General features: G+C 35.8%; 1 protein-coding gene across 6 annotated transcripts; it reads right to left on the bottom strand.

Moving 5' to 3' along the window:
- Positions 1-247: 247 nt before the first annotated feature.
- LOC132293723 (general negative regulator of transcription subunit 3) lies at positions 248-23491 on the bottom strand. 6 transcript variants are annotated; one of them, XM_059791316.1, is made up of 17 exons: positions 23212-23491; positions 22988-23119; positions 21466-21603; positions 20964-21014; positions 20324-20413; positions 20089-20235; positions 19673-19783; positions 18371-18439; positions 16145-16840; positions 14693-14863; positions 10700-10862; positions 10251-10399; positions 6331-6609; positions 6104-6238; positions 5833-6014; positions 1178-1292; positions 248-665 (listed from the first exon to the last, which is right to left on the bottom strand). In XM_059791316.1, the coding sequence occupies exons 1-16, from the start codon at positions 23302-23304 to the stop codon at positions 1226-1228; spliced, it is 2673 nt and encodes an 890-aa protein (XP_059647299.1). In that variant the 5' UTR covers positions 23305-23491; the 3' UTR covers positions 248-665; positions 1178-1225. The 6 variants fall into 6 exon arrangements, with proteins under 6 accessions (XP_059647299.1, XP_059647300.1, XP_059647298.1 ...); XM_059791317.1 differs by having other exon boundaries at positions 659-799; XM_059791315.1 differs by lacking the exon at positions 248-665 and having other exon boundaries at positions 1039-1292.
- Positions 23492-26273: the final 2782 nt, after the last annotated feature.

The following is a 26273-nucleotide window of genomic DNA, read 5'->3' as shown; positions in this document are numbered from 1 at the left end:
ATTAAAAAATATTTTCCAAACTAATATATTCCAAGAATTTGTACTTTGCATGCTTAATAAAAGTACAGATTCTTTTAAAACGCTATTCCTACTTTAATTTAGACGAATGCTCAACAATATCAAAGTCAATCACGATCTAATGATAACAATTTATTTGTAAGATTCTGATTATTATTATTATTATTTATTTAATAATTTCAACTAAATCGATTTAATAACGTAATTCAGACCAACTTGCCGTAGGATATTGCCAACTCCATCCAACTTCTCATTATAAATATATATAATAACAATTAGTATCCTGAAGACCGTTTGATTTACCACCCCCACCGCCAAAAGTCCAATAGGGTAAAACAATCAATCAAATAATAAAACCTCGTTAAAAAATTTACCAAAATATGCAACGCATGAGGCAGGTCAACATTTCTCTCACATACACAACTACAGATGAAACCAGTGAATGTCCCATAAAAGCTGCGTACCCAAATTAATTTCAACAATTGTCTGTCACCTCTAGTTAAAACCAGTTTCCAACCCAATCTTTAGAAAATAACCTACGAGCATAAAGAAGTGCAAGTGACATTGAAGTGACAATATTCTCCACTCTTGCGTCTTCTAAACCAGAACTTTTTATCATCGCATCAATCAATCAATCAATAAACCCCCTGCATTGAAGTGACGTCAATTCGAATTATTGAAAAACTTGATACCAACAAGGCAACTGAGCTGCTGCTACAAGTTCCCAACTCTAAACCATCATTTCATCTCCAATTGTCTATATCTTTAAAAATCATCAAACCTATTGACAATTTATGCAAGGATCCTATCAGTGTTTAAAGAGGATATTTGACCAATAAAACAACACAAATTACACAACTTGAGAGCTGGCTACTTCACAAGTATGTGTTTTACTTTTTACTTTTACCATAGGAAGAAATGCTCTTACTCGAATGAGTGATTGTGTGGTGCCCTTATCACCCAGCATGGCACTCAAAAACGCATGTTTGGTCAAGCAAAGGGTACTACTGCGTCTAAGGAGACGACAATGAATGGAATTGAAGATATATCTAATCCGAAGGATACAATCACTGGAAAAATCCAGTAGATACAAACTATTCATTTACAAAACACAATTCAAAATTATATAGAACTTGAGCAAAGTCAGTATGGTACAAACCAGAAGTTAATGAAGGATCATCAATGTTGCAGGATTATGTACATATTTCTATACGATAAGTTCATCTTCAAGATAGTTGTACTCGAAGGTGAATTCAGTCTTTATTCTCTGGCACCTGAGCATCAGTATCAGAGCAAACATAAATCATTAAAACCACAAAAATACATATTTCACTATAGTTAAGAATCGAGAAAGGGAAACTTGGACACGTTAACTAATTCAAAATGGCTTAAAGTTCAAAATTTTCAAAATCGAGCAACAACATTTAAAAACCTCCTAGGATCTTAAAACAATCAAATTAAACAAAACAAGAATACCGCCATTTCACAATTTGGGTATTTGGCACCTCTTTGTAGCCTTCGTTTTTATTTCACTCTAATCTCACCATTTAAGCAGCAAAAACTGACGGGGCCCAAAGCCCCATAATTTGACCAATTCAATCTGAACTAAATGTAAGCCAAAAGGACAATATGGTACTACTCTCAAACAAATAACAAAATGGCTTAGTTCCTATAACCGTGTCTCTGATTAGAAGTTAGGTTTCTTCCTATAACCATGTCTCAGATTAGTTAAACCTAACTGATCATAACTTTTTTTTTCCTTTTTTTTTTTTTTAAGGGGAACGCATCCTCAAAAGCTACACAAGTAGAGTTGATTTGCTCGCACAATTTATGGTAGCAATATGCCCAGTGTAATGCGTACAACCATTTGTTTTTCTTTATAATACTATTCTTGATTTCTTGTGTATTTTTTTTAGTCGATTCCTGATAATTAAACTTTTAAATAATTAAATTTTGTTATATTGTTAATTTAATTTATTTATTACTAGACATGGGTATTTTAGAGAAATTAATTTAAAATTAATACCATTTCAACTTGTAAAATGGATTAAAATGATAATTCCATTTCTACAATTAAACAGTAGAATATGAGTGATCATTCCATTCCTACAACATTCTAATTTCATTCCATTCATGTGCACCAAAAGTAGACTTATTGGAAAGATCATTTTACCACTTCACAAGATGCTAATAGCTTCCTTTACTGGATAAATTGTTATTTTCATTAAGAGGCCTGATAAAAAGTTACATGAAGTAGCTGGAAACTTGTAAATGGAGTTATGGAAGCCAAAATGTAAGCCAAAAGGCCAATATGGTACTAGTCTCAAACAAATAACAAAATGGTTTAGTTCCTATAACCATGTCTCTGATTAGTAGTTAGGTTTCTTCCTATAACCATGTCTCTGATTAGTTAAACCTAACGGATCATGACTTTTTTTTCTTTTTAAGGGGAACGCATCCTCAAAAGCTACACAAGTAGAGTTGATTTGCTCGCACAATTTATGGTAGCAATATGCCCATTGTAATGCGTACAACCATTTGTTTTTCTTTATAAAACTATTCTTGATTTCTTGTGTATTTTTTTTAGGCGATTCTTGATAATTAAACTTTTAAATAATTAAATTTTGTGATATTGTTAATTTAATTTTTTTATTACTAGACATGGGTGTTTTAGAGAAATTAATTTAAAATTAATACCATTTCAACTTGTAAACTGGATTAAAATGATAATTCCATTTCTACAATCAAACAGTAGAATATGAGTGATCATTCCATTCCTACAACATTCTAATTTCATTCCATTCATGTGCACCAAAAGTAGACTTATTGGAAAGATCATTTTACCACTTCACAAGATGCTATCAGCTTCCTTTACTGGATAAATTGTTATTTTAATTTAGAGGCCTGATAAACAGTTACATGAAGTAGCTGGAAACTTGTAAATGGAGTTATGGACACTGCCTTACACTTGTGAAGGTCTACTGACGAGTGACGACATATCTACATGTCATCATCATCAACCAGTTATAGACACTGCCTTAAATTTCTGAAGATCTATTGACAACGTATCTACATGTCATCATTAACCTTGTCTTCATCCCGTACAAATGGGGTCAGCCACATGGATTCTCTTTTTCCAATCTTTTCTATCACAAGTCATTTCTCCTACTATATTTAATTTTTTTAAATTATTTGTTATCATTTCAATCCATGTTAATTTTGGTTGACCTCTTTGTCTTTTATCTTCTATGCAAATCTATCTTCCTCTCCTCAACAGAGTATCTATAAGTCACTGTTGAATATATCCACACAACCTAAGCCTACTCCCATACTTTCTAGTTAACAAACACCACACCTAATTTTTCTTTAATCCTTTAATTATTTTTTTTTTGATAAGTAATAATAATTAAAAAAGGCGTTCAAAAGGAAACGTGTTCCTTAGACATTAGTGGAACCGGGGCCCAAGGCCCCAAAGAATCCAAAAAAGTAATTAAATCATCAAAAGAGGAGCATGAACTCCTCTTCACATAACTAAAGAGAGAACGAATAATAAAAAAGTTTCAACGTCGCCGTAGATGACCCCTTCCCTTCGAGCATTCTACTATTTCTCTCCTTCCAGATGCACCACCAAACGCAATGTGAGACAGTTCTCCAATAATCGCGTACACCCTACTCACACGACATCCTCTCCAAGCATAAATCAAATCCTTAGAAGAACATGGCATCACCCAACATATGCCAAACAACCCAAGAATAAGATTCCAACAATCGTGCGCCACGGGGCAATGCATCAACTGACTCCCCATCTTGCTTGCATAGGCAACACTAATTAACAAAACAATTTCCCCTCTTCCTCAAATTATCAATTGTCAGTATCTTGCCCTAAACAGCGGTCCATACAAAGAATGTCACCCTAGTTGGAGCCATAGAGTCTTCCATGGGAAGTCAAGGCTGACAAAATTAGACAGACATAAGAATAAAAATCTTACTTCAAAGCGAACGTGAGAAAAGGGAATCCATATCAAATTTTCATAACCCCTGCCAGTTCCTTCCTGCCGATACAATTGGTTCAGGAAAACACTTACCTCGTCCAACTCTCAATCCTAAAATGAACGCCGAAAATACACATCCCACGTAATCCCACTACTATCAAGCCGATAACAGTCATCTACATAGGCATGTTTATCAATTGCAATACTGTATAATCTGGGAAATTTACGAAATAATGGCTGATCCGCACACCAAAGATCTTCCCAAAAATAGACGCAACTACTATCACGAACTTTGAATCTGATATGTGAGGAAAAGGAATCACATCCCTTCCGAATGGATTTCCACGCCCCAACTCCTCCCACAAGAGAAACCGGACAGGTAGTCCAACCGCCAACGTCTTCCCCATACCGACTTGAGACTAACCTTCGCCAAGGACGATGTCTTTCCTTCCCGTATTTCCACAACCATTTTCTTAGGAGAGCTTGATTAAAAGGAATCAATCGTCTAATACCAAGACCACCTAACTTCATGGGCTTGCAGACTTGCTCCCATCTGACAAGGTGATACTTGAACTCTTCTCCCCTTCCGCCCCAAAAGAAATCCCTTTGAATTTTTTCAATCCTATCAACAACGGAGCATGGAATTTGGAACATAGATAGAAAATATGCGGGGAGGCTCGTTAAAGTAGTTGGTCTAATGACTGTAGTATAAACTATCCCTTTTAATTTAATTGGTATCCATTTAGATAAAACCCCACTAGCATTCCTCCACTTTGTCCAACTTATTCCAATTCTACTATTTATATCATCATCAATCTCTTCATCTTTTTTGTAAAATTGATCCTAACAGTGCTGTTAAAGGAGCGCCTAGGTGTGCACCTATGCTCAAGGCGCAGGTCTAGCGTCTATTGTCATCCCAGGCGCACTGATGTTTACTAGGCACGCGCCTTAGTTGCGCCTCGTCCTATTTGTCAGGCGCTCCTCACTGTTATTTTTTTAAAAAAACTATTATTCTATTTCTTAAGCTGAAAAGGGGTACATTTGGCAACTTAATAAACAAATAAGAAAGCTTACGCATATGACAGAAGGAACTTTTGTTCAAAAGAATAAACAAATAGGAAAGTCCAAGAGTCAAGTGTCAACCAAACATAGAAAGAGTGAGACTGTGAGACCAACGACAAAACCCCAGTGGCAAAGACAAAAGACGAAGCCATGTCATTTCGTTCTTCTTCTTCTCTATCCTCTCTTCTCATCTTTGTTTACTTCACTCTCTTTGTCAAGTTCTCCTCTCTGTCTTTATTTTTTGGGGCTCTATTTTTTCTCCTTTTTCTTCTTTAACACTTTCTCTCTTCTCATCTAATTCTCGTCTCTGCGACTTCTTCTTTTTTTTTTGGGCTCTATTTTTCTTTTCTTTTCTTTTCTTGTTAACAGATCCCCCCTCTTTTTGTGCTCTATTTTGCCTTCAATTTGTGCTCTGTTTTATGGTTCTTGAATTCTTATATAGTTGATGGAATTACTTTTTTATATTTGATGTTAAATAAGAATATTAATATGACTAATGAGATGTGAATGCTTTTATGGTAGTTGCGTGCCTCGCCGTGCACCTCGCGCCTTTAATAACACGGGATCCTAACTATCGAAAAGAATTACGTATCTACATGTGCAAGACCTATACTGCAGCTGTGTCCACCAAATTATAAATGAATGACATCTCAAATGGACTTATAATGTGCAATGGGAACCAATAATCAATTCATATCAAACTTTGAATGAAACACAAGAATACTAGTTTATTCGAAAAATAAGATTCAAGCAAGCATACCATCCATGTTGAATTTCATCATTAGCGATATGGAAATCAAAGTACACATATGTCCCCTGTTCGAATTCATCAGTAGTGACTTTTGGCTCCTCACGCCGTTGAAACCATGTGTTGTATTTTTTATGGTATCTCCATGATTGCTTCTTCAACTCTTTTGCAGCCAAATATTGCTGATAAGTATTCTGCAATGGACGGTTAACTTGAGAACATGTTAAAAGTAAATTGTACACCTAAAAATACAATATAAGAGAACATAGAAAATACAAACGACCTGTTGATAGTAAAACGTGAAGAAAAATGTATCAGTGGCATAATTATCAGCTCCAAGACGTTCCCAAAAGGCAGGATTATTGACAATTGGTGCCTGTACTTGAGGATAGCTCGCAGGGGTCACTGCAGGATGCCTCTGCAGGAAGCCAAAAGAAATATTAAATTACATGATTTTTTTTTCCCAAATCAAGTGGTGCAACAAATATCTAGGTCAAGTAACTTCCATACTGGAGTATAGCTCTTTGCACGTTCCGAGTCTTTGGGCTGAGGAAGTTTGTAATAAGCAGCCTCAAGCATCTGCAAATTGTATAACTGATCATGCATTCCTCCAGAACTCGCAGCTGATCCACTGAGATTATCACCAATGGCACCTAGGTCAGAAACGCTTCTCCGACCAATAACACCAAGTCCACTAGAAAGTTGATTGGATTGTAAAGGTTGCCCAGGAGAGAGATCAGTATCCCTTAGCACTTGGGCAGGCTCTGTCAAAGAGCTTGATATTCCTGCCTGTAGTATAGAAAGAATTACACACAAACACAAACAAAAAGAAAAGGACTCAATATACCACCAAAGAATCAACTTTATTCTTTTAACAAACACCTCCATGTCATACAACAATCGTGCGGTCAGCAAACCAAGGGATGTCACTATACTGGCTTCAACAATGTAAAATATTACCTGTAGACTGTTGATTTTTTTTATTTTATTATAATTATTAATTTTTTTTTTAATTTTGAAGAGTTCTAAAGTGACTCCAAAGCTTTAAATAAATGGATGTAATTGATTATGCATCTGAGTCAACATACAACTGTACAGTAGGACTATGGTGGTCGAAATGGACCAACAGCTTGCCAAGCTAGCATTTTGAACTTATATACCCAACAGAATATTACATGTATCAGTTATATGAATAAGTGACAACGGGAACTTTGATTAAATAAACTAGGTAATGTGTTGTTTTTACAATTAGCTACAGATATTCTATAACAATGCCCAACATCAAATTGAACTATCATTAATTTGTTCAATTACAACCTATTAATCAGTAGCTCAATACCAAGTACCACCAATACCAAGTCATGCTAAAACTGCTAGCAAGACTAGCCACGCATGTTTCTCCAATTCTAGGCTTATATGATTTAAAACATTTTGGTTTAAAATGGACCATTTGTTTGTCTGACCAAAAATCCATGTACAAACTCAAAAGTGTAATGGAAGGCAATTTAGAAGACAAAAAATCGTACTAGAGTATAGAACTATAAAAGCTTCAATCCTTAGAATCTATACTGTAGATCACTAAGCTCATAAAACCCAGCGACATAGAGTTGAGAGAGATTGAGTACTGTCAAGGCCAACAATTATATAGTAGAGATTCAATGTGAACCAGTTAGGAGTTTGATTTGACACACACTATCAGCACATGTAGCATTGTTATTAAGTGTCCAAATGTGTCTCAAGCTAAGAAGCACCGACACGTGTGTTTGACCTAAGGTACTGGTGTCGGACACATGTACGACACGGACACGCATATCCGAGGCTCGGACACATGTCCGACACCTTGAATCTATGTCGCAATTTTTTATTATTAAAAATTGCAACGGACACGGCTGTGGACACGTCGGGACACGGCGGACTGTTGATCAGAGCTTTTTTTTTTTTTTTTTTTTTTTTTTTCATAACATAGAGAACGAGACGATACATATAGAGTATATATCCAGTATATACATATAAAACACACAAGAAAAAGAATATGGAGAGAGATCAGAGTTAACATACAAGTCATTGTATAAACTGTAAAATGATAATACAACCATATATACATAACAGAATGCAATCTTGGCTCAGATCGTGTGGAGTTGTTTGCCTTGATTTCATCGGATGAGTCGATTCAAGGCCGGTGCGTCAGTGAGGTTGGTGAGGAAAAGGATGGGAAAGAGCCGGAGAAGAAGGACCTTTTAGAATGTGAACAGACGTGTCAATGTAAGAGAGAGAAATATGGAAAGAGATAGAAGTGTCAGATACAAATCTTATCACTTTTAGTGGTTGTTTGGTTACAAGAATTGCTTTGGATTATTTTGGAATAGAAAGACATCCTTGTTCATTTGGGCTTGTACTCTTTATTTTATTTTTAATAAAAATAGTGGGACTTAAATATCATGTTTAATAATATAGATAAAATAAATTGAACAAAATTTAATTTTATTTATATAAAAATAAATTATATTATAATTTTATTGCCGTATCCTTGCCGTGTCCGTGTCCGTGTCCGTGTCCTATTTTTTTGGAATTTGCCGTATCGCCGTGTCCGTGTCGTATGGTACCCGTGTCTCGTGTCGGTGTCCGTGCTTCATAGGTCTCAAGTAAAGACTAATCCGTGGGGATACCTGTAATAACCTCCAGCCCACATGCATTGGGTTTGTCTGGGGAGAGTCAAAGCTGAGATGTACGATTCCTGAACGATGCCTTGCTCAACTCATCAATCCATTCCGGTTGGAAAATCAATTTATTTGATAAAACATAAAGCGTCCATCAAAGATAAAAGCCTTTCCACTAAGCAACATAGCATCTTCAAAACCAATCATAACATGACTACTGTCCAGTGCCTATATTTTTTACAATAGCTGCAGTTTTCCACCCAATTCCAGTGTCAATATGGATATGGCATCACTGCTATAGCAAGTTGGGAATAATGCTAATTTAGCACTCCCATAATCTCCTGAGAGCCCCTACATGCGAAAACTTTAACACCATCCTTTTAGGCCCAAATCTCATTGTAAACCACAAACTCAGGATGAATAAATATAGTAGACAGGGCTCAAACATGTGGATTTCTAAGATCTCTAAGGAGTCTTAAATAGTCTCTCTAAACGATTTATCCATGTAGCTATGAGCAGTTAAGGTTCAATGTTCATAGGCACGATCAGGGGCATTTGAAATATTTGAAGAGGCATGGTATTCATATAGAAACAGTAGGCCCAAAGTCCAAACATACAGGGATAGTATGATTTGTAGAGGATAAGGAATATAAAGTCTATGATTAATGGACACTGTTATTGCATCAAAAAAACATTACTAGAAACAAAATCTTATTCATGTTTTTTAAAATAACTATTTTTCCTGCTTCTCATCTTATTTTTCTTTACTTCCACATTTTGTAAGGTTTAACAGTCAGACCATCAATGATAGAATTAATGATCTTTTTCATGCAAGCATATCAAAGACAAGTTGAGCTCAAGCTTAACCAAACACAACTGTACCAAACTCAGACAAGTATTCGTACGCTTGTTTGAAGTGAGCGCAATTTAACCTAATCATGACTCATCGAGGCCCAAACATTCCAATACTCAGCATCGCTTGCCTCGTTTGCAGCCATATATTAGGTTTGGTTATGATAGTTAAGGCATCACATATCTTACCAGACTCTAGTCCTAGTTTAACAAAAGTAAATTTTGTAATATTATGGTTACAACACTTTCCAAAATAAAAATGATTTCAACAAAGTTCCCAGAATTCTCCCTTGCAACTCTTCCTTAGCAATAAGCAATGTTCAAACATGTCCTTCTGGATATTTTCCTTAGTTTCTTTGAGAACTTCCTTCAGGATCCCTTTTTTCTCCTCAGTTTCTTATCCCATAAGCAATATATTTCATACCATATCCCACAATACATTCCAAGTTGCAGGTAAAAATGTCCTGAAACACATTCTAAGTCATTCTATCAATCTTGCTTAAATCATAACAATCAAAAAAATGACACTAATTCCCAAGAATGGAATATATTGTGGAAGGAAATGGGCAGTTCTACATAAATACCCTTCAAGATTTTTACGTTTCAAGGAATGCTTTTTTTGAAAAATGGCTTAGATGGTACAGTAACCAGCTAACCACCAAAAAAAGGAGGTTGCTTTGCTTTCTGCATTGTATGCACTCCAACATATATATAAAAAGAATTAACAGTATGTATGGTCCATTGAACACAAAAATTGCTTCGCATATATATATCCTTACATGGCAATTAAATTAAACTACAAATGCTCTGATTAAAAATTAATAAATATAAGAAAATTTGTGTTTTATGTAGGTGCTAATAATTAGTAAAAATCCAACCAGGTTAAAGAACAGTAACATAAGGTAAAGTTATTAAACATACAGGTGAATCCAACGAATAGGAGGCTTTCATATCATCCTCATTCAGGAGATTCTTGCCGAGACCAGAACTCGGAGCAGACTCGGCAGTAGAATCTTCAGATAGAGTCTGTTGTTGCTGCTGCAACTCTTCAAGTTTTGCATTCCCAACCTCTGCATCATGGATAAATAACATTCATTTATTCTGATTTTGAATTAAGTTTTATTTCAAGAGACTTATGGAATATGAGTTTTACAATCAAGCCCGATCCTAATTACCTGAATATGCTAAAATTTGACAAGATTGGTAGAACAAAGCTCTTGAAATTGAATTTGTTTAAAAGTCATTTTAGTTTCGCCAACAATGTTTTAACCCCAGACAACTAGGTCAGAGTGTCACATCAACTTTGTTTAAAAGGGAAAAAATGGCATGCACGCCATAAAGAAATATAAAGATGACTACTAAAATACTACCAGAGTCTTTTGATCCTGACGACATCAATGCCTGCTGGGTAGATTGTTGATGGACTGAATTTGGCTGCTGCTGTAAGGAGGCAGATGTAGTATTGAGACTTGCTGCTTGGACTCCAAGTCCCAACCCAACTTGAGGTGAGACAGATGAGCTTTGAGAATTGAACTGAACAAATTATTAAATGTCATGCAATGGTTACTGGTAAAAAAAATTATTGAAAAAAAAAATGCAGAACAAAGCGGATCAGAAAGGAAAGTGCATATTAATTACTATTTAAACAGATTCACATACTGAAACAAACAGTGGAGGCAGAAATAAAGAATATAAGTTTCATTTTTTTACTTTTTAACAGACTGTAGAGGGGAGTTTGCAGCATTAAATAGGAATCTAAACTTTTTATTTTTTTTGGCAATCAGATACGTATCTTTTTCTCTATTCTGTCATGTTCAATGCACATGCAGTCATGCACCACTTTATACTTAACCAAAATCCGGAAATCACTTCTAGAGTAAGCTTTCTTTCATATTATGGGTCAACCACTAAATATTGAAGGAAATTCAATGAAGCTATAACTATTACATATTAGGTAACTAGATTCAAGTCCCTTAACAGTAAAGATTCCCACGGAGGGTGTGTAAGCTGATGATGTGAAGATGTTCGTGCTGGATGATGGTGGCTGTTGACAGTGTAACAATGAAGGATGTGAATTGGGGAGCCAACAGCAGCATATAAATGATACTTACAGTGAGGAAATGGCAGCGGAAATGAAAAAGGGAGGAGCGATGAAGGTGGTTTGCTGAGTGGTGTCAAAGGTGGTGCTGGTATTTGTAGAGGCATTGTTGGTAGCTTTTATTGCATATGTAGCAGTTGTGATTATTTAGATTTATCAAACTAGCGTCATCAAAACTACCCTACCTCTGAAACTTCAAAATTTCGTATACCCAGTGTTCTTTTAAATAAAGGATGTTGGGAAGTGATGGGACTGCATAAAGATATATTAATTGTAAAAAATGACTATCTTCATACTTGAACCCGTGTTCTTGCACTTGCAGCCCAAACCACTGCACAAATCTTTTTTATAGAAATATTGGACACCTTTGAGAAGGGCTATTATTTTTTATTTTTTGTGTGTGTGTGTGAGAGAGAGAGAGAGGGGATTCAAAAAACTATATGCTGTAAATTAAGTACATGATGTGAATGAATCACTGAACTTATTCTTTGTTCTCTAGATTAAAATCATGAAAATTCACAATCATCATCATCATCCTTGCCTTTATTTCATATGGATGGTGCCGGCCACATCAATTCTCTTTTTCCATTCTTTCCTATTATACACCATGTCTTCTCTTAAATTTAAGGTTTTTATATCATTTTTAATTACTTCATCCTACATAAAGCTTTGGTCGGCCCGGCCTCTTTGTCGCTTGCCTTCTCAGCAAACAACTCTTCCTCTTTTAATAGAGGCATCATCGGATCTACATTGAATATGACCATACCACCTAAGTCTACTTTCCAAAATTTTATCATTTATAGGCGTTATACCTAATGCTCCCCTCACACATTCATTAATTATCTTATCTCTTCCAGTTATTCCTATCATCCATTGTAGCATCCTCATTTTCACTACATGAATGTGTTGTATTTGTGTCTTTTTCAATGCCTAACACCCTGCTCCATACAATATTGCAGGCCTAATAACTGTTCTACAGAGTTTTCCTTTTAATTTATTTGGCATTCATTTGTCACAAAGGATACCACTAGTTTGCCTCCATTTTGCCCACCCGACTCCAATCCTACTTACTACATCGCCATTTATCTCCCCATCTTTTTGTAATATTAACCTTAGGTAACAGAAATAGTTCTTTTGCATGACTCTTTGGTCTTGAAGTGTAATGTTTATATTGTCATTGGTTCCTACTTTATCAAATTCACACTCCATACATTCCGTTTCAGTTTTACTAATTCTTAGGCCCCTTGATTTTCTAATGTATTTCTCCATATATCTAACTTTATTGCTAAGGCTTCCTTAAAAGTATCAATTGATACTATGTCATCCACAAATAACATACTGAAAAGTGGTGAATGTTGCACATTTGAGCCCGTAAAGTTGCATATCATAGTTCTTTAGTAATTCTTATGTAGTAGTACTTATATCATTTTCTTAGTTTCGGTTATTTTCAGGTGTTCGCCTTCAAAAGTGGTCAATTCTACTTGCTTCGGGCCTTCAGTGATGTTTCCAAGGATCGAGGAAGATAGCAGCTTGCTCGGGATCGAATTAGAGCTCAATCAAACTAAATGCACTGTTTCTCAGCATTTGGAAGTTTGAACTTCCGAACAAAACAGAATGCCATGAAAATTCAGCCTTGGAAGTTCGAACTTCCAAGGTTGCATTTGAACTTCCAAACTTCCATTTTGAAAGTTCAAATGCCTGGGCATATTTCCTAATTTTTGCGGGATTGTTGATTTTTGCCTTCTTCCAATCCTACTTGGGCCTGACTTCTTCAAAAAATTGGAGCACGAATTTAGGTCCTATTGTTGGCCAATATAGGTCAAAATTAATGCCTATTGAAGGGGGAGAACACACAGGAGAGTTTTGGCGGCTTGAAGCAATCTTCCATTGTTGAAGCTTGAGGAAGGTGACTCCGATCAGATTTTCAATCCATGGAGATGGCGTTCATAACATCATTGAAGATTTCTACCTTCTCCATGAGTAGCTAAACTCCTTCTTAGGGAATTGATGTAACCCTAATCAAGTAACATGGTCTAATTGTATTTATTTTGGGGGATCTTTTCTGGTTGTGTATCTTGTGATTGCATGGTTAGAGGATTGACTTAGTTGTACTAAGCAATTGGGTTTTAATGTTTAAATTCAGGTTTTATTAATGATAAAAGTCGATTTACTTTTATTTTCTGTGAATATAAAGGTAACGAACATGCAATGGTTTTCATTGAATATATAAACAAGTGTTTTGATAGTTCATGCTTAGGGAAGATAGGTTGTACTACACCTTAGTTTAGAATAGTTAGGTAGACAATTTGTGCCAACCGAAGATGATTTATGATTAGTACTTGATTATATATATCTTCTTAATTAAATCAAGGTGAGTGTAGCCACATGATTAACAAAATACATTCAATGAATTTCCCTGGATTTAATATAAATGGCCATGGTTATGAGGTTAGTGGTGAAATAAATTCCCTAGGTCTCTTTCTCTTGATATCTGTTCTCTCCTAACTTAGTTTAATCTCAGTTCTTTCTTTCTTTGCAAGTAGAAATAAGAAAACAATCTAACAATCTTTTCTCTTGAATAAAATTCGGAAATAATTTTACCCTTAGCAATACCAACACGGTCTTTGAGGTTCGACACCCTCAATATAGCCCTATCCTACAAGAATTTGTTCTTTTGCGAGTGGTTTTATTATTGAAAACACACATCACATACACAATGGGATGTTCTCATAAACATCTTTCATTATTTAGTCTAATATTAACATACATAAGAATGGACTCAACACCGATCCTTGGTGTAGTCCCACTTTTATAGGGAAGTCACCCGTTTCCCCGCATGTAGTGTTAACTTTTAACTCTAGTCAATGTCTCATTACACATATCTTCAATAAAATTAATAAGTTTAATAGTTACTTGTTTTCTTTGTAGAGTCCACCAAATTATGTCCCTAGGCACCCTATTATACGCCTTCTCTAAATTTATGAAAACCACATGCAAGTTTTCTTGTTTACTCCTACATTCTCCTATAAGTTGTCTTGTTAAATATACGGCATGTATTATTACATCATGAAACTTTACAATATAAAATTTAATTCCAAGATCTAAAGTTACTCAGATAATCAACTAGCTCTGCTCCAAAAAGAAAGAAAAAGAAATAACAATCAAATAAGAAACAGAAAAAAAAAAAAATGAAGAAATAATCCACAGCTTAAAAAACCTCAAGTAAAAGGCAAATTATATCATTAATACAAACATAAAAGAGCACCTGCTGCAAGAGTGGGTTCTGTTGTTGTGCGGTGAACTGTTTATGATTTCCTCCAGCAAGAGGAGGCAAGCCAAGAAGGTTAATCTGACCCTGTTGCTGCACCTGCTGGAATCGCTGTAAGAACTTTTCCCTCTGATCAGGCGCAATTTCAGTTCTTCCACGGATCTGCCCCTAAAGCAAATTAACAATTTTCAGTTCAACAGAATGACTCTTATCAAAGGAATGTAACTAAAAGAAATTCAAATTTTTATCTCTGATCAAGTAAAAAATCGTGATTATCTGCATCAACGCTGAGTAAACTTAGTTATTGCAAGAATAGTGATTTTGTCTCTATTACAAGACCCAGTGTTGGTCACTCAAAGATTATATGGGATTTTCTTTTAGCAGGCCTTGATAAAGAGAAAAAATTTCAAGCTGTTGGTTGGAATAAATTATGATGCCAAGAGAGAATTGCTAGGGAAGGAGGCTGCTATGGTGAAATGAATCACTTAGAGAAAGTGAAGGCTTGCCATGGAAATATAGTTCATAGAGAAAAATTTTGGCTTAGAATATATGTGCGAATAGGAAAATTGGTGGTCCAACAAAGATGTGAGACGAAGCCATGCCAGAGCAGTTTTATTAAAATACTAAAAAGTTCTTACATGGTCTCTAAAACAGATCCAGAAAAGATGTTCAATGGAGTAATGGGATGGGCTTATGTAAGTGTTAGAGAAGCAGAGAATTCTACAAAGCAGGTGATTTTAAGACTCCAGGATGACTCGAAAGTTGGATTCTGTAATCATAAACACTTTATCAATGATTACATTTAATTAGTAAATGATGGATAATTCCAAGTATGTGTATTGTGTGTAAGAAAGTAGAATAGAAGTGGGTCACCTTTTTCTTCATTCACCAACGGTTTTTAAGCTCTCTTATTCTCTTTATTGGGAATTCAAAGGTAGCTTTCATGCACATCATTTGATATGTTAAATGGGCAGTTATTCAAAGTTGTGAGTAGGGAAAAGAATATAATGTGGGAGGCTGCACTTCTTGTTATAATTGAATAAATAAATAAATAAAGAACATAATATCTAAATGTAAAATGCTAGAAATTCCCTCCCTCATCTGTACGACTTCCCCGATTGACAATTGTAATGTAACTAATGCTTAAACAAAAAAACAAAAACAAAAAATAAAATAAAAAAACAAACAAAAACCAATAAAAATCTTTTCTGCACCCATCAAAATAATACACCAAATCAACTTCCGTAGCTTGAGGAGAGAAAAATAAATAAACTAATTTAAAACGAAACAAGCAATCAATGGTATAAAAATGATATACAATATAAAATAGTAACATCCCTATTTTTGAAACTTCAGAACTACGGGAAAAAATTTACATTTCGCATAAACACCAGACCGTGCCAACTAAGATAAGCTAAAGCATAAAAATGGAACAAAAAATCTACATACCCCTTCATTCTGAAAGGAACTTCCAGGCCTCCACTGTATGCCAGGAACTACGGAAGGGGAGAAAACACGGCCAGCCATAACTGCAGCTTCACCAGCATTACCACTGTCAGCTCCGCTGCTTCCATCATTAGCCTTGGTGACCTGGGGCAATATCATTCTATTACTTAGTGGGGAAACCAGAGGCTGCACCATGCCACTACTCCCAATTCTCTCATCAGCTCCTAATATATTTCTCTTTGCCATTTCAGCGGCCAAGGGAACAGCACCAGGGGATCCATTGGTAGGAATTGTACTGCCAGAATTAAGGGGGATACTGGTCGATGGTTGGTTGGATAGGCCACCTCTACAAGTGCCTCTAAATCCAGTTTCAGCAAGAGCAGGAGATGATTTGCGAACAGGGAAGGTTGCAGTTTCTTCTTCCTTAGCAGTACTAGACATGGGAGATGATGGAACACCTGCATTTTCTAAGACACCCCGAACAGACGTTGAACTTGAAAGGATTGCTGAAGCAGATGATGCACCAGACAGACTCTGAACTGAAACAGTCAGAGCACTAGGAATGGCATGGCTTCCCGGTGGTGTTGATGGAGCAGAAGAACCAATTGCACTATTTTTAGCGGGTGGAGTCCTTGCCACAATATCAGAATTACTGTCCTGGGAAGCCATCTCCTCAACTTGCTCCAGGATGGACGTACCCTGTTAAATAGAAGAGGTAACAGAAGCCTAGAAAGGTAAGCTTCAATAATACTATACATCACAGTAGTATCGGCTGAAGGCATAGAACACAAATACAGGAAATTAAGCCATAGGCTTCCTTAAGTAAAATTTGTACCAGTTGGCAGGCACAAAATTGTAATATAGGTCCCAATACAAGGTTACTGTAGTAAACTAGCAGGGATATAGTTGTCTAAAGAAAGTAAAAGTAGTATACAATCAAAAATAGATGCATTTGAGAAAAAAGAAAGCACTCTCTTTCCAATGCTCTCCCCAAGCTGGCAAACGTTGACATAGCAGGCACACTTCTAAAACGAGCTGTGTGTGCATTGCATGTATCAGACAGCAACAAAACCCTGTAAATGTGTCTACAACTTTGGATGTCTCCATTTTCTGAAAATAAATATCTTCATTGCATACACTTATCCTATACTTCACAGGTATTACCAAATACATGAGCAAGAAAAGCATGTGTAAAGCGTATTCTTTCGATACATGTGCATGTTCACAACCTCAGAAATAAGGCTCCAGCTATTATGCTAAACAAACCCATTAGCAATCCCAAAACCTGATCTAGCAAAGTAATTAGTTCTTCTATGTAGGTTGACAAGGCAGCATGTAGTCCTTTAATATGGAACCCATACAAACCAGGGTTTATTAAACATTTCACATGAATGTTTAGTATTAACTACCATATAACAATTTGTGAGGATGTACAACTTCAACCATTGTCAGAGGTGAGAAAAACACCAATTTAGGACAGGAATGCATTTTCAAGAAATCTAACCGCTATAAAAAAATGTACCATGCCTAAAGAGCGAACAAAGATCAAGCACTGCAAGAAAAAGAATCCTCAAGGAGACGATTACATAAAAAATAACAGCAGAGCAGGAAGAACGATGAATATGTGAGGAGGAAGTAGAATTCTCTTAATGGGCAATTCTAACATCTCCAAGAATGGGAAATACAGTCCAAGCAAAACTCAACATATAAAACAGATATATCCATTAGAAAATGTTATAGCTAGGCTTATACTGCTCGGTAAATTCAACATTTTTTTTTTTTTTTGATAAGTCGGTAAATTCAACATTTAGGTATATACTTCTAAAATTTAATTTCAACTGACAAGCTGAAAACCAGAACCAAACTTTTTAACTAAACCAGATAACCCCATTTCTTTCAATACTAAAAGCTACCGAGCAAAAGGTAAAAAGAATTAGAAGCCGTACTGTGGTTGGAGCTGCAAGACCGCAGTGGAACCTACAATGAAAGGTGCCTTATCTCTTCTATTTATGCTAAGGTTTCCAGATATGTTAGGTTTAACTAGGCAGATGAATCAGAATAAACTATCACAACAATTGAGCCTGAGTCAGGTCATTGGTCAAACAACACATGAGAATTCCTTATTAACCATTATTAACCATATTTATCCAAGCTTTCTAAAGGGAAACACCAAGTCCAGGATGATCGGGCCTTAAATTCTTCTGGTCAAAGTAATGGAGAAACACCTACCGGCAGTTGAGCTGCGGATGCTGTCAGAGAAGTTTTCGTGCTTAAAACTGCACTGCCAACCCCAACACTCTGTCCAAAAACAAAAATACTCATTACTTTTTTAAAGAAGTTTTATTATGGGACTATGACGACAAGACACTAAGAATATTCTGGAACTTGTTAAAATGCATGGATTTTTAATAAATTGAACCAATCAATCTTCTTGTCTATAACATGAGAGAGAGAGAGAGAGAGAGAGAGGACCTCCAAACACAAAGATTGATTCACACTTGGTTCAAACGAGGAACCCCAAAAAGCAGAATCAGAATTAAACCCTGAGAAGGACATGAGGACTCAAAAAACAAATAATGAACTATTGCCAGCATTGTTCTTACTTCTTTATTGTTGTCTACATTAGTTTAGTATTAGAGCATGTATTAAAGTAGTTTCCACACTTCTCCTACCTTTTAAAGCTTCGGAATGCAAAGAGGCTTACAGTACAGAGATAAAAATCCTATACAGCTTGAGGACCTACGGTTTCTAACACGTCATCTCATACCCAAGATTACCCTGAATCTTCAAGTGTCATGCACTAGTTTGGTACCAGAGTAGGTAGAAAAGTATGCCGTTGCATTTGTCCTACCTTGGGGAGATTTTGAATGCAGTTAAAACACAAAGATGGATATACAAGGCCAATACAGCTTAAGGATCACAGGCACTAACACATCATCTCATGCCCAATAGTTTCAAAACAATAGCCAAGATAGAGACAAGTTATTTTACAATAAATGTTGGATGGCCTCTGGAAGTTTTCAGAAGGAAAAAGAAGAGGTCGATAAAGCAATAAATTAAGTAAAACACAATGGTTTGGAAGTAAGACGAAAACAAGATTGAGGACCTACGGTTTCTAACACGTCATCTCATACCCAAGATTACCCTGAATCTTCAAGTGTCATACACTAGTTTGGTACCAGAGTAGGTAGAAAAGTATGCCGTTGCATTTGTCCTACCTCGGGGAGATTTTGAATCCAGTTAAAACACAAAGATGGATATACAAGGCCAATACAGCTTAAGGATCACAGGCACTAACACATCATCTCATGCCCAATAGTTTCAAAACAATAGCCAAGATAGAGACAAGTTATTTTACAATAAATGTTGGATGGCCTCAGGAAGTTTTCAGAAGGGAAAAGAAGAGGTCGATAAAGCAATAAATTAAGTAAAACACAATGGTTTGGAAGTAAGATGAAAACAAGATTAAGTTTAAACATGCACATAAACAATATTCAGCAAATACAGTACTGTATGGAAGAAAGAGTTCACCTTAACAATACCAGGAGGAACAATTGTAACTAGATCCTCTAGAGTCTCCACCTTGTCTAACGGTAAGGAGATGTAAAGCTCATCAACGTCACTGAATTCTTCAAAGTCATCCTAAAGAATTAACTCAAAAAAAAAAAAGTAAAAAACTAGTTTTGGGTGCCCCCAACTGCAAGAAATTAAACAGCCACCTATTCTTAGAGAATCCAGCGGACAAACAAAATATAGAAGGCAAGTGTGTACATGATCTTAACAGCATATGTCGCATTTAAGAACATGCTGACACTAAGGATGCTAAAGAAACGAAATCGAACTTCAAAGTAAATATGTTTGATCATACTGAAAACAATTTTAGATCTAAATAATAACACTGATTAAGGAGGGTTCGGCAATAAAAACCACGTTTGTATAAAGTAAACCTGATTACGTTCCACGTAGTCGTCCAGGAAATCCTTAACATCATTGACCTGCTCAGGACTCAATTCATCGTTATCCAGCAGCCTCAATATCAATTCTAACTTCATTATATGAGCCTTGTGCCGCACGATAGACGTCTCTAAATGTGTCTGTAAAATGAAGATTGTTGATAAATTGTGATTAAAAAGAATAAGCAATCATTTTTGTGGGATCATGCACTCTTGTCTTCAGTCCTACCAATCTGGGTGGCCTCGTTTTTCCTTTCTTAACAGATAGCCCCTCAATCTCAGCTTCAAAGCTATCAATTTGAGATTCCAACTCCGAAACCTACTCAAGGACATACAACAAATCAATTTTTTTTTTTTTAATATTTGATCTTATAATACTGAAATGTAAGAAAAAGGGTAATGTGGTAGTGTTGAATGCAATAAAGATGTGAGGCGCCAACATACACATCTAAAAGATGTTATTTGGAAATAAAAGAGTGAGCATAATTCTCTAAAGCGTGGAAGCATGGAAAAGTAATATTTTTGCCAACCTTCTTGCTTATAGTACTTATCTTTTTTATAAGCTTTTGAAAAAGGCACCTAAGAAAAAGCACAATCAAAGCACGCATGACACATACACCTTGAATCATAAACTATATCATCCAGCGATGAGTTAAACATATAATCCCATCTATCACATGTATAATATAGCATACATAATAGAACATCCTATTCCCATACAAGTCACTTTAAAGAGCACAATAGATGGCTCGGTATTGTCAACATAGTGGGAAAAAAAAAAATTTGAAATCAAGAAAAAGTGCCAATGGCTTGACCAAGACCGGATTATTAGATAAACAAGATATCATGCAAAATGCTTTGTTTCATACCACATTGTTCAACCAATCTCTCGTCTCTGATTTAGCCTTCTCCCTCGGATCCTATCAACAAAAAACAACAAATTATTAGATAAACAAAGAAGTGTTAAATTAAAACTAAATATCAATGTTTTTCTCCGGAAAACTTAAACTTAAACTTCAATTTTCAATAGTAAAACTATTACCGCCCAGAGACATGCAAAACCATATTTAAATCCATGAATAGTAATAAAATCTGTGAAGATTTCCTAGTCACTTTATGTAATTGGTAAAAAAAAAAAAAAAAAAGAGCCTGCTTTAAAAGAGAAGCTAATTTTGATAGGTAACAAAGCAACAAGGTGACCTCAAATCATCAAATCCGCGCATTGTACAAATAAAATGTTAAATGGTATTACTTCAGAAATATAATTAATTCACTGAAAATTGTAAACTTCATAGCAAGTTTGCAACTGCCCTAAGTGACTCGCATACTTTGATCAGTATCAGCCAGGAAAAAAACAAATGCAGTACTTACTGTTTTAGGTTGTTGACCAAGGCCTTCTTTAGAAAATGCTTTTGTCTTAGTTTCCTTTTCACATATCTTAAATCTTTCCATTTCACGCTCGATGAGCTTGCGAGCATCCATCAGAGCCTGCTCATAAGAGGCACTAACCTATGTCAACATATATCAAAAGAAAAAAGTTCTGTCAACATCAGAATCAAGAAGTGTATGTTTAAAGAATAATATTAGCATGATTAACATCAAACAGATCATAGTTAACTCAAAAAGCACAAGATAAAATAATAACTTTCGGGTATACTAAAACAGCTAAAACATTAAAAAATGTATGACATTATATATATATATATATATATATATATATATATATATATATAATAGGTTAAAAACAAAAAGAAAAATATTATGGACAAAATATTTAAGACAATGCTATGAATGAATAACGTAAATATATTAAATGATGCAGATAAAATTGCTTAAGTCATATACACGTCTCTTCTCCAGGTACAAAGTTTGTTGCTACAAAGCTTGAATGGTGCAACAATGTCTACAAGTTGTTTTGGCAGTTGCTTTTTTAAGGAAAGCTGCGCACAGAAGAGCATAGAGCTCTTTCATTCTGCTCCCTTTGAATGGTGATGGTGCAACAATGTGTACACGTTCTTTTGGCCGGTGGCCGGTGCTTTTTCAAAGAAAGCCATGCACAGAAGAGCAGGGAGCTCTTGCTAATGATCATTATAATACACGTGTGGCATGTATGTGCCATGTGGCGAAAGAGAAATGCAGCTAAAACTTCACAAGTAAAGGAACAAGGATGGATGCTGAGAAAGAGGTGTAGGAAAGCTGAAAGCATGCACGAATAAATAGGCAAAGTCGTTAATATCGCTTGGGGAGAACCTCAAGCTAGTTCGAGGATAATAGGATAATACTTTTATTAACACACTGATAAGTAAACAAAATCCACTCAATGTCTCATTCATGTTATCAGCACCAGACCAGCTTTGCTAATTGAACCAGGGCCCCGAAACTGGACATTGACTAGTTCCACAATATAACCGACAATATATTTTACCATTTAAAAATCAAAGGTTCCGACATTAGGTAGCTGACAGACCCCAAACCCAGCATGATAAGCATCAACTTTACACTGTAACTAATGTAAATAGCATATGACTTTACTTGAGATCAGGTACTTCTAATATTAATAGTTTTCCAATAAGACAAGGTCAGCTAAGTCATTACCCAGGATTCAACCAGCCATGAAATTGTAATAATTTTATTGGCAGCAAATCATGCAAAATATTCAGATAAGTCAAACCCACTACAACTCACCCGCTTCAAAATACTGGTATTGATTAAAACTCAAGATATTCAAACAATGATATGTAGATTCAACTAATCATATTCAAGCAAATTGTAAAAATGAATGACCAAGAAAACCAAATAACTCAAAATGGCAAAGATTATCTCTTAAGTTCTATAAAAGAAAATTGGGAAAATAAGAAGCAATAAATGAATGATGAAATAACAGTGCAATGACCTTCTTATCCTTGATCTCGCTGGACTGAATCCATGTCTTGATCTGGTCTCTGTACCTCTGAAGTTTCTTGATCTCCTTCTTCAAGTCAGCCTCGAACTTCTCCTTCTGATTAGCATTGTCAGTATCATAAACCTGAGCAGTCAAGAAAACATTCAAAGAGCAACACTATGAGTCGGTGTTAAATGCAAGATTGAACAAGGAAAAAACGATTGCAATAAGAAAACCTTGTTCCAGATACTATCGAAAACATCAACGCCTTCTTGAACTTTCTTTAGAACTCTGTCGATCTCGCCCTGTAACTTTCTGCTAGCCCCCATTGTGAAACTGTAAAGGAGAAACGGAGAGGTTTAGCGAAATTTATCATCCAAGATCGTAGAGAGGGTTTCTCTCGTCTGTGTTTTCTAGGGCTTCGCTCGTCTGTGATTGTCTAGGGTTTTCGTTGCGCACAAATATAGAGATCGAGGTATGGAGATGAGACGGAGATGAAGATTTGGCAGACGAGACGAAATAACGGTTTCACGATGTAACTGTGGGCTGGGCTTTATAATACTTTTGCTCCCACAAACCCTAACTTGGGCTTGCCTTCTTTTTCATCTCTCAACTAATGGTCCATGGATTGGGCTTTTATAGTTTTTCTAAATGTGTTTCTTGGGATTTAGGTTTTATAAAAACATGGCTTTAGATTTAAGCTTTATGAAATTCTGGCTCGTGGGCTCGGACCTAATTAAGGCCCAGTAATTTTTTTATTTACATTATTACCTATTTTTTTGTTAAATTTTTAAAAATACCCTGATCAATTTATAAAAATATCCCACTTTACATTCTTGCCCCCGCTGATTTTTTTAGATCCAAAATTAATCATCTCGTTTTTCACTCTCTACCCACCTCCACATTCATGGTGATTAATTCTCTTTCACACACTTTCATATTTCCACTTAATTTTTAAAAATATTCATTCTTGCACCCACTTATATTTTTATATCCAAAATAAAGTAAAGTAATCTCTCACTTCTTCACTTTCTATTGTCTCACATTCGTTGTAATATATAAAACAGACACTTAAAAAGGTCAAATAATCTAAATCTCCGACGCATGTAACATAACACTATTCAACACGTGTTGGACAAGCCCACGAAAATTTAAATTTTCGTATTCATTATTTTTCAAAAAAACAAAAAAAAAATTATCTTCATTCTTCAATGACGCCTCCTCCTCAAAAAATAAAAAATAAAATAATACTAGGTCTGTCACTGTACACTTATCCTCAAATTTTTCATTCTTCAATGGCGCCCCCTCCCAAAAAAAGTTCTTGAAAACTTTCAATGAAATAATATTTTTGTGATTTTTGTATTTTCATTTCACTAAAACCAAAAAGGATATTTCTAGCAAAATAATAAATTTGAATTCCCTTGATAGAGAATATAAGGGCAGAATGGTAATCACGTGTTCGTTTGTCCTTTTCATTTCCCTACAATGTGACTTACATTTTTCTCCTTCCTTTTTATTTATCACCTTTTCCTTAATTTTAATTTCGTGGATTCAAATGATACTAGAATTGATTGCTGAATTTAGGAAATCTGTGAAAATATGTTATTGTAACTAACATTTCCTTCAAAAATTTCCCACATAATAAGAGAATAGAAAAATAAAGAATAACTCACGTTGTGTTTGCTTTAAAAAAATATAAATCAAAGGGATATTTGAAATAGAATCAAATAAATGGTTAGTTATTTTATATTTTAATTGTTTTTCTACATAATAATTTATTATTATTTTTGTTATCACGTAAAATGCAAGGACAATTTGGAAAACAATGGCAAAGTAACAGTAGTACATATGGTAATATTGTAATAATGGTAGCAGATTTATGTTACAGTTTTCACATCCAATTCAGATGGAGAGGTTGTCAATAGAGGGTTGAGGTTGTTAGGCTTATATATAGAGGGTTTAATTTTATCTGGTCGTATGACAATGAGGATACCAAAGGCGGTATGGGCCAAATCCAACCCGCATGATGAAGAATAGGCCAGGAAAATGGCCTGGGCCCAAATCAAGCTGTCGTGAGGCAAGCCCAATGCCAAAGAGGGAAGCTAAAGGCCTGAAAGACGAATAGATCCATGAATGCAAAAGCCTCAATGATAAGCCCAATAAAAAAAGATAGTTAGGGAACTTCTAGAACATTGCAAACAATCTATAAATAGATGAAAATAAAAGAAAAAAGGGGATGAAAATTTTTTAAGTATAATGAAACTCTGTCAATTTAGAGAGAGAAAATTTATTGCATCTTCAATGGTGCCATCCGTGGGAAACGATGAGAATTCATTGATGATTCACTCAGATTGATTTGATCTAGTGGTATAGCGCTTGAAGACGAAGCCTAATCGCTGAAGGCAGAATTAAGATCGGTGAAATTGTGATCGGAGAAATTGGCGTTCGATCTACGCAGTTCTGATTTGTGTTTGTTTTGGAGAGCTGTGAAGTCGAGAATCGCTGAAATTGCTAAATTTGGCAAGTTCGTCGCCGGAGCAATTCAGATCTGGTTAATCACGATCAAAATTCAGCTGCACTAGAATCCAAATCTAGAGCGTCAGCATTGGCAAAACTCAGATCCGATCATAAATTTGCGATTGATGACTTTGCTACGATTCGGAATGATGATCGGAGAAGAGAGTTCAATCCAGTGGAGAATAACCAGCAAATAAAGCTTGATGAACTGATGAACATGATTGAGGCACTGAGAAAATAAAATGCAGAGTTAAGAGCTGGAATGGAAAGCCGAGAGGTTCTGGTTGCGCCGCGACCGCCTCCGGTGGGTGAAAGAAGTGTGTGACCTGATGATGTACATCAAAGTGAGCAAGAAGGAGATAACCACATCAATCTCCACCGCGAGGAGGTTAGGATGGAGAATTTACCGCCAAACGCTCGTCAAGCTGAGGATTGAGAAGGATCTGTACATCTTGATCCTCATCGTGAGCATATCAGGCGGGATAAAAATACTGTTTTCAATCCGCATCAGGAAAGGCACAGCCGCGAACAGGATATGGAGTTTGATGGTCACAAGATTAACTCACCCTGGTTCACTGAGGAAAGGTCGTTCGATCCACCTTATCGGCCTTCAATGGCCACATATGATTATAGGAGTTCGGAAAGAAGATTTACAGACCAAAGAGTTGTCACAAGGTTTGAAAGAGAGAATGAGGCCCTCCGTTCGGCGGCACGGACGGTTGATTCGCCGTTCACTGACGAGATCTTGAATGCTCAAAACCCGATGAAGTTTTCCATACCT

This window comes from Cornus florida, unplaced genomic scaffold (genome assembly GCF_030987335.1).
Source record: "Cornus florida cultivar Cherokee Brave unplaced genomic scaffold, ASM3098733v1 CherokeeBrave_3.0.0_Hap2_Chr02, whole genome shotgun sequence".
Taxonomy (NCBI): domain Eukaryota; kingdom Viridiplantae; phylum Streptophyta; class Magnoliopsida; order Cornales; family Cornaceae; genus Cornus; species Cornus florida.
This window is presented reverse-complemented; position numbering and strand designations above follow the sequence as displayed.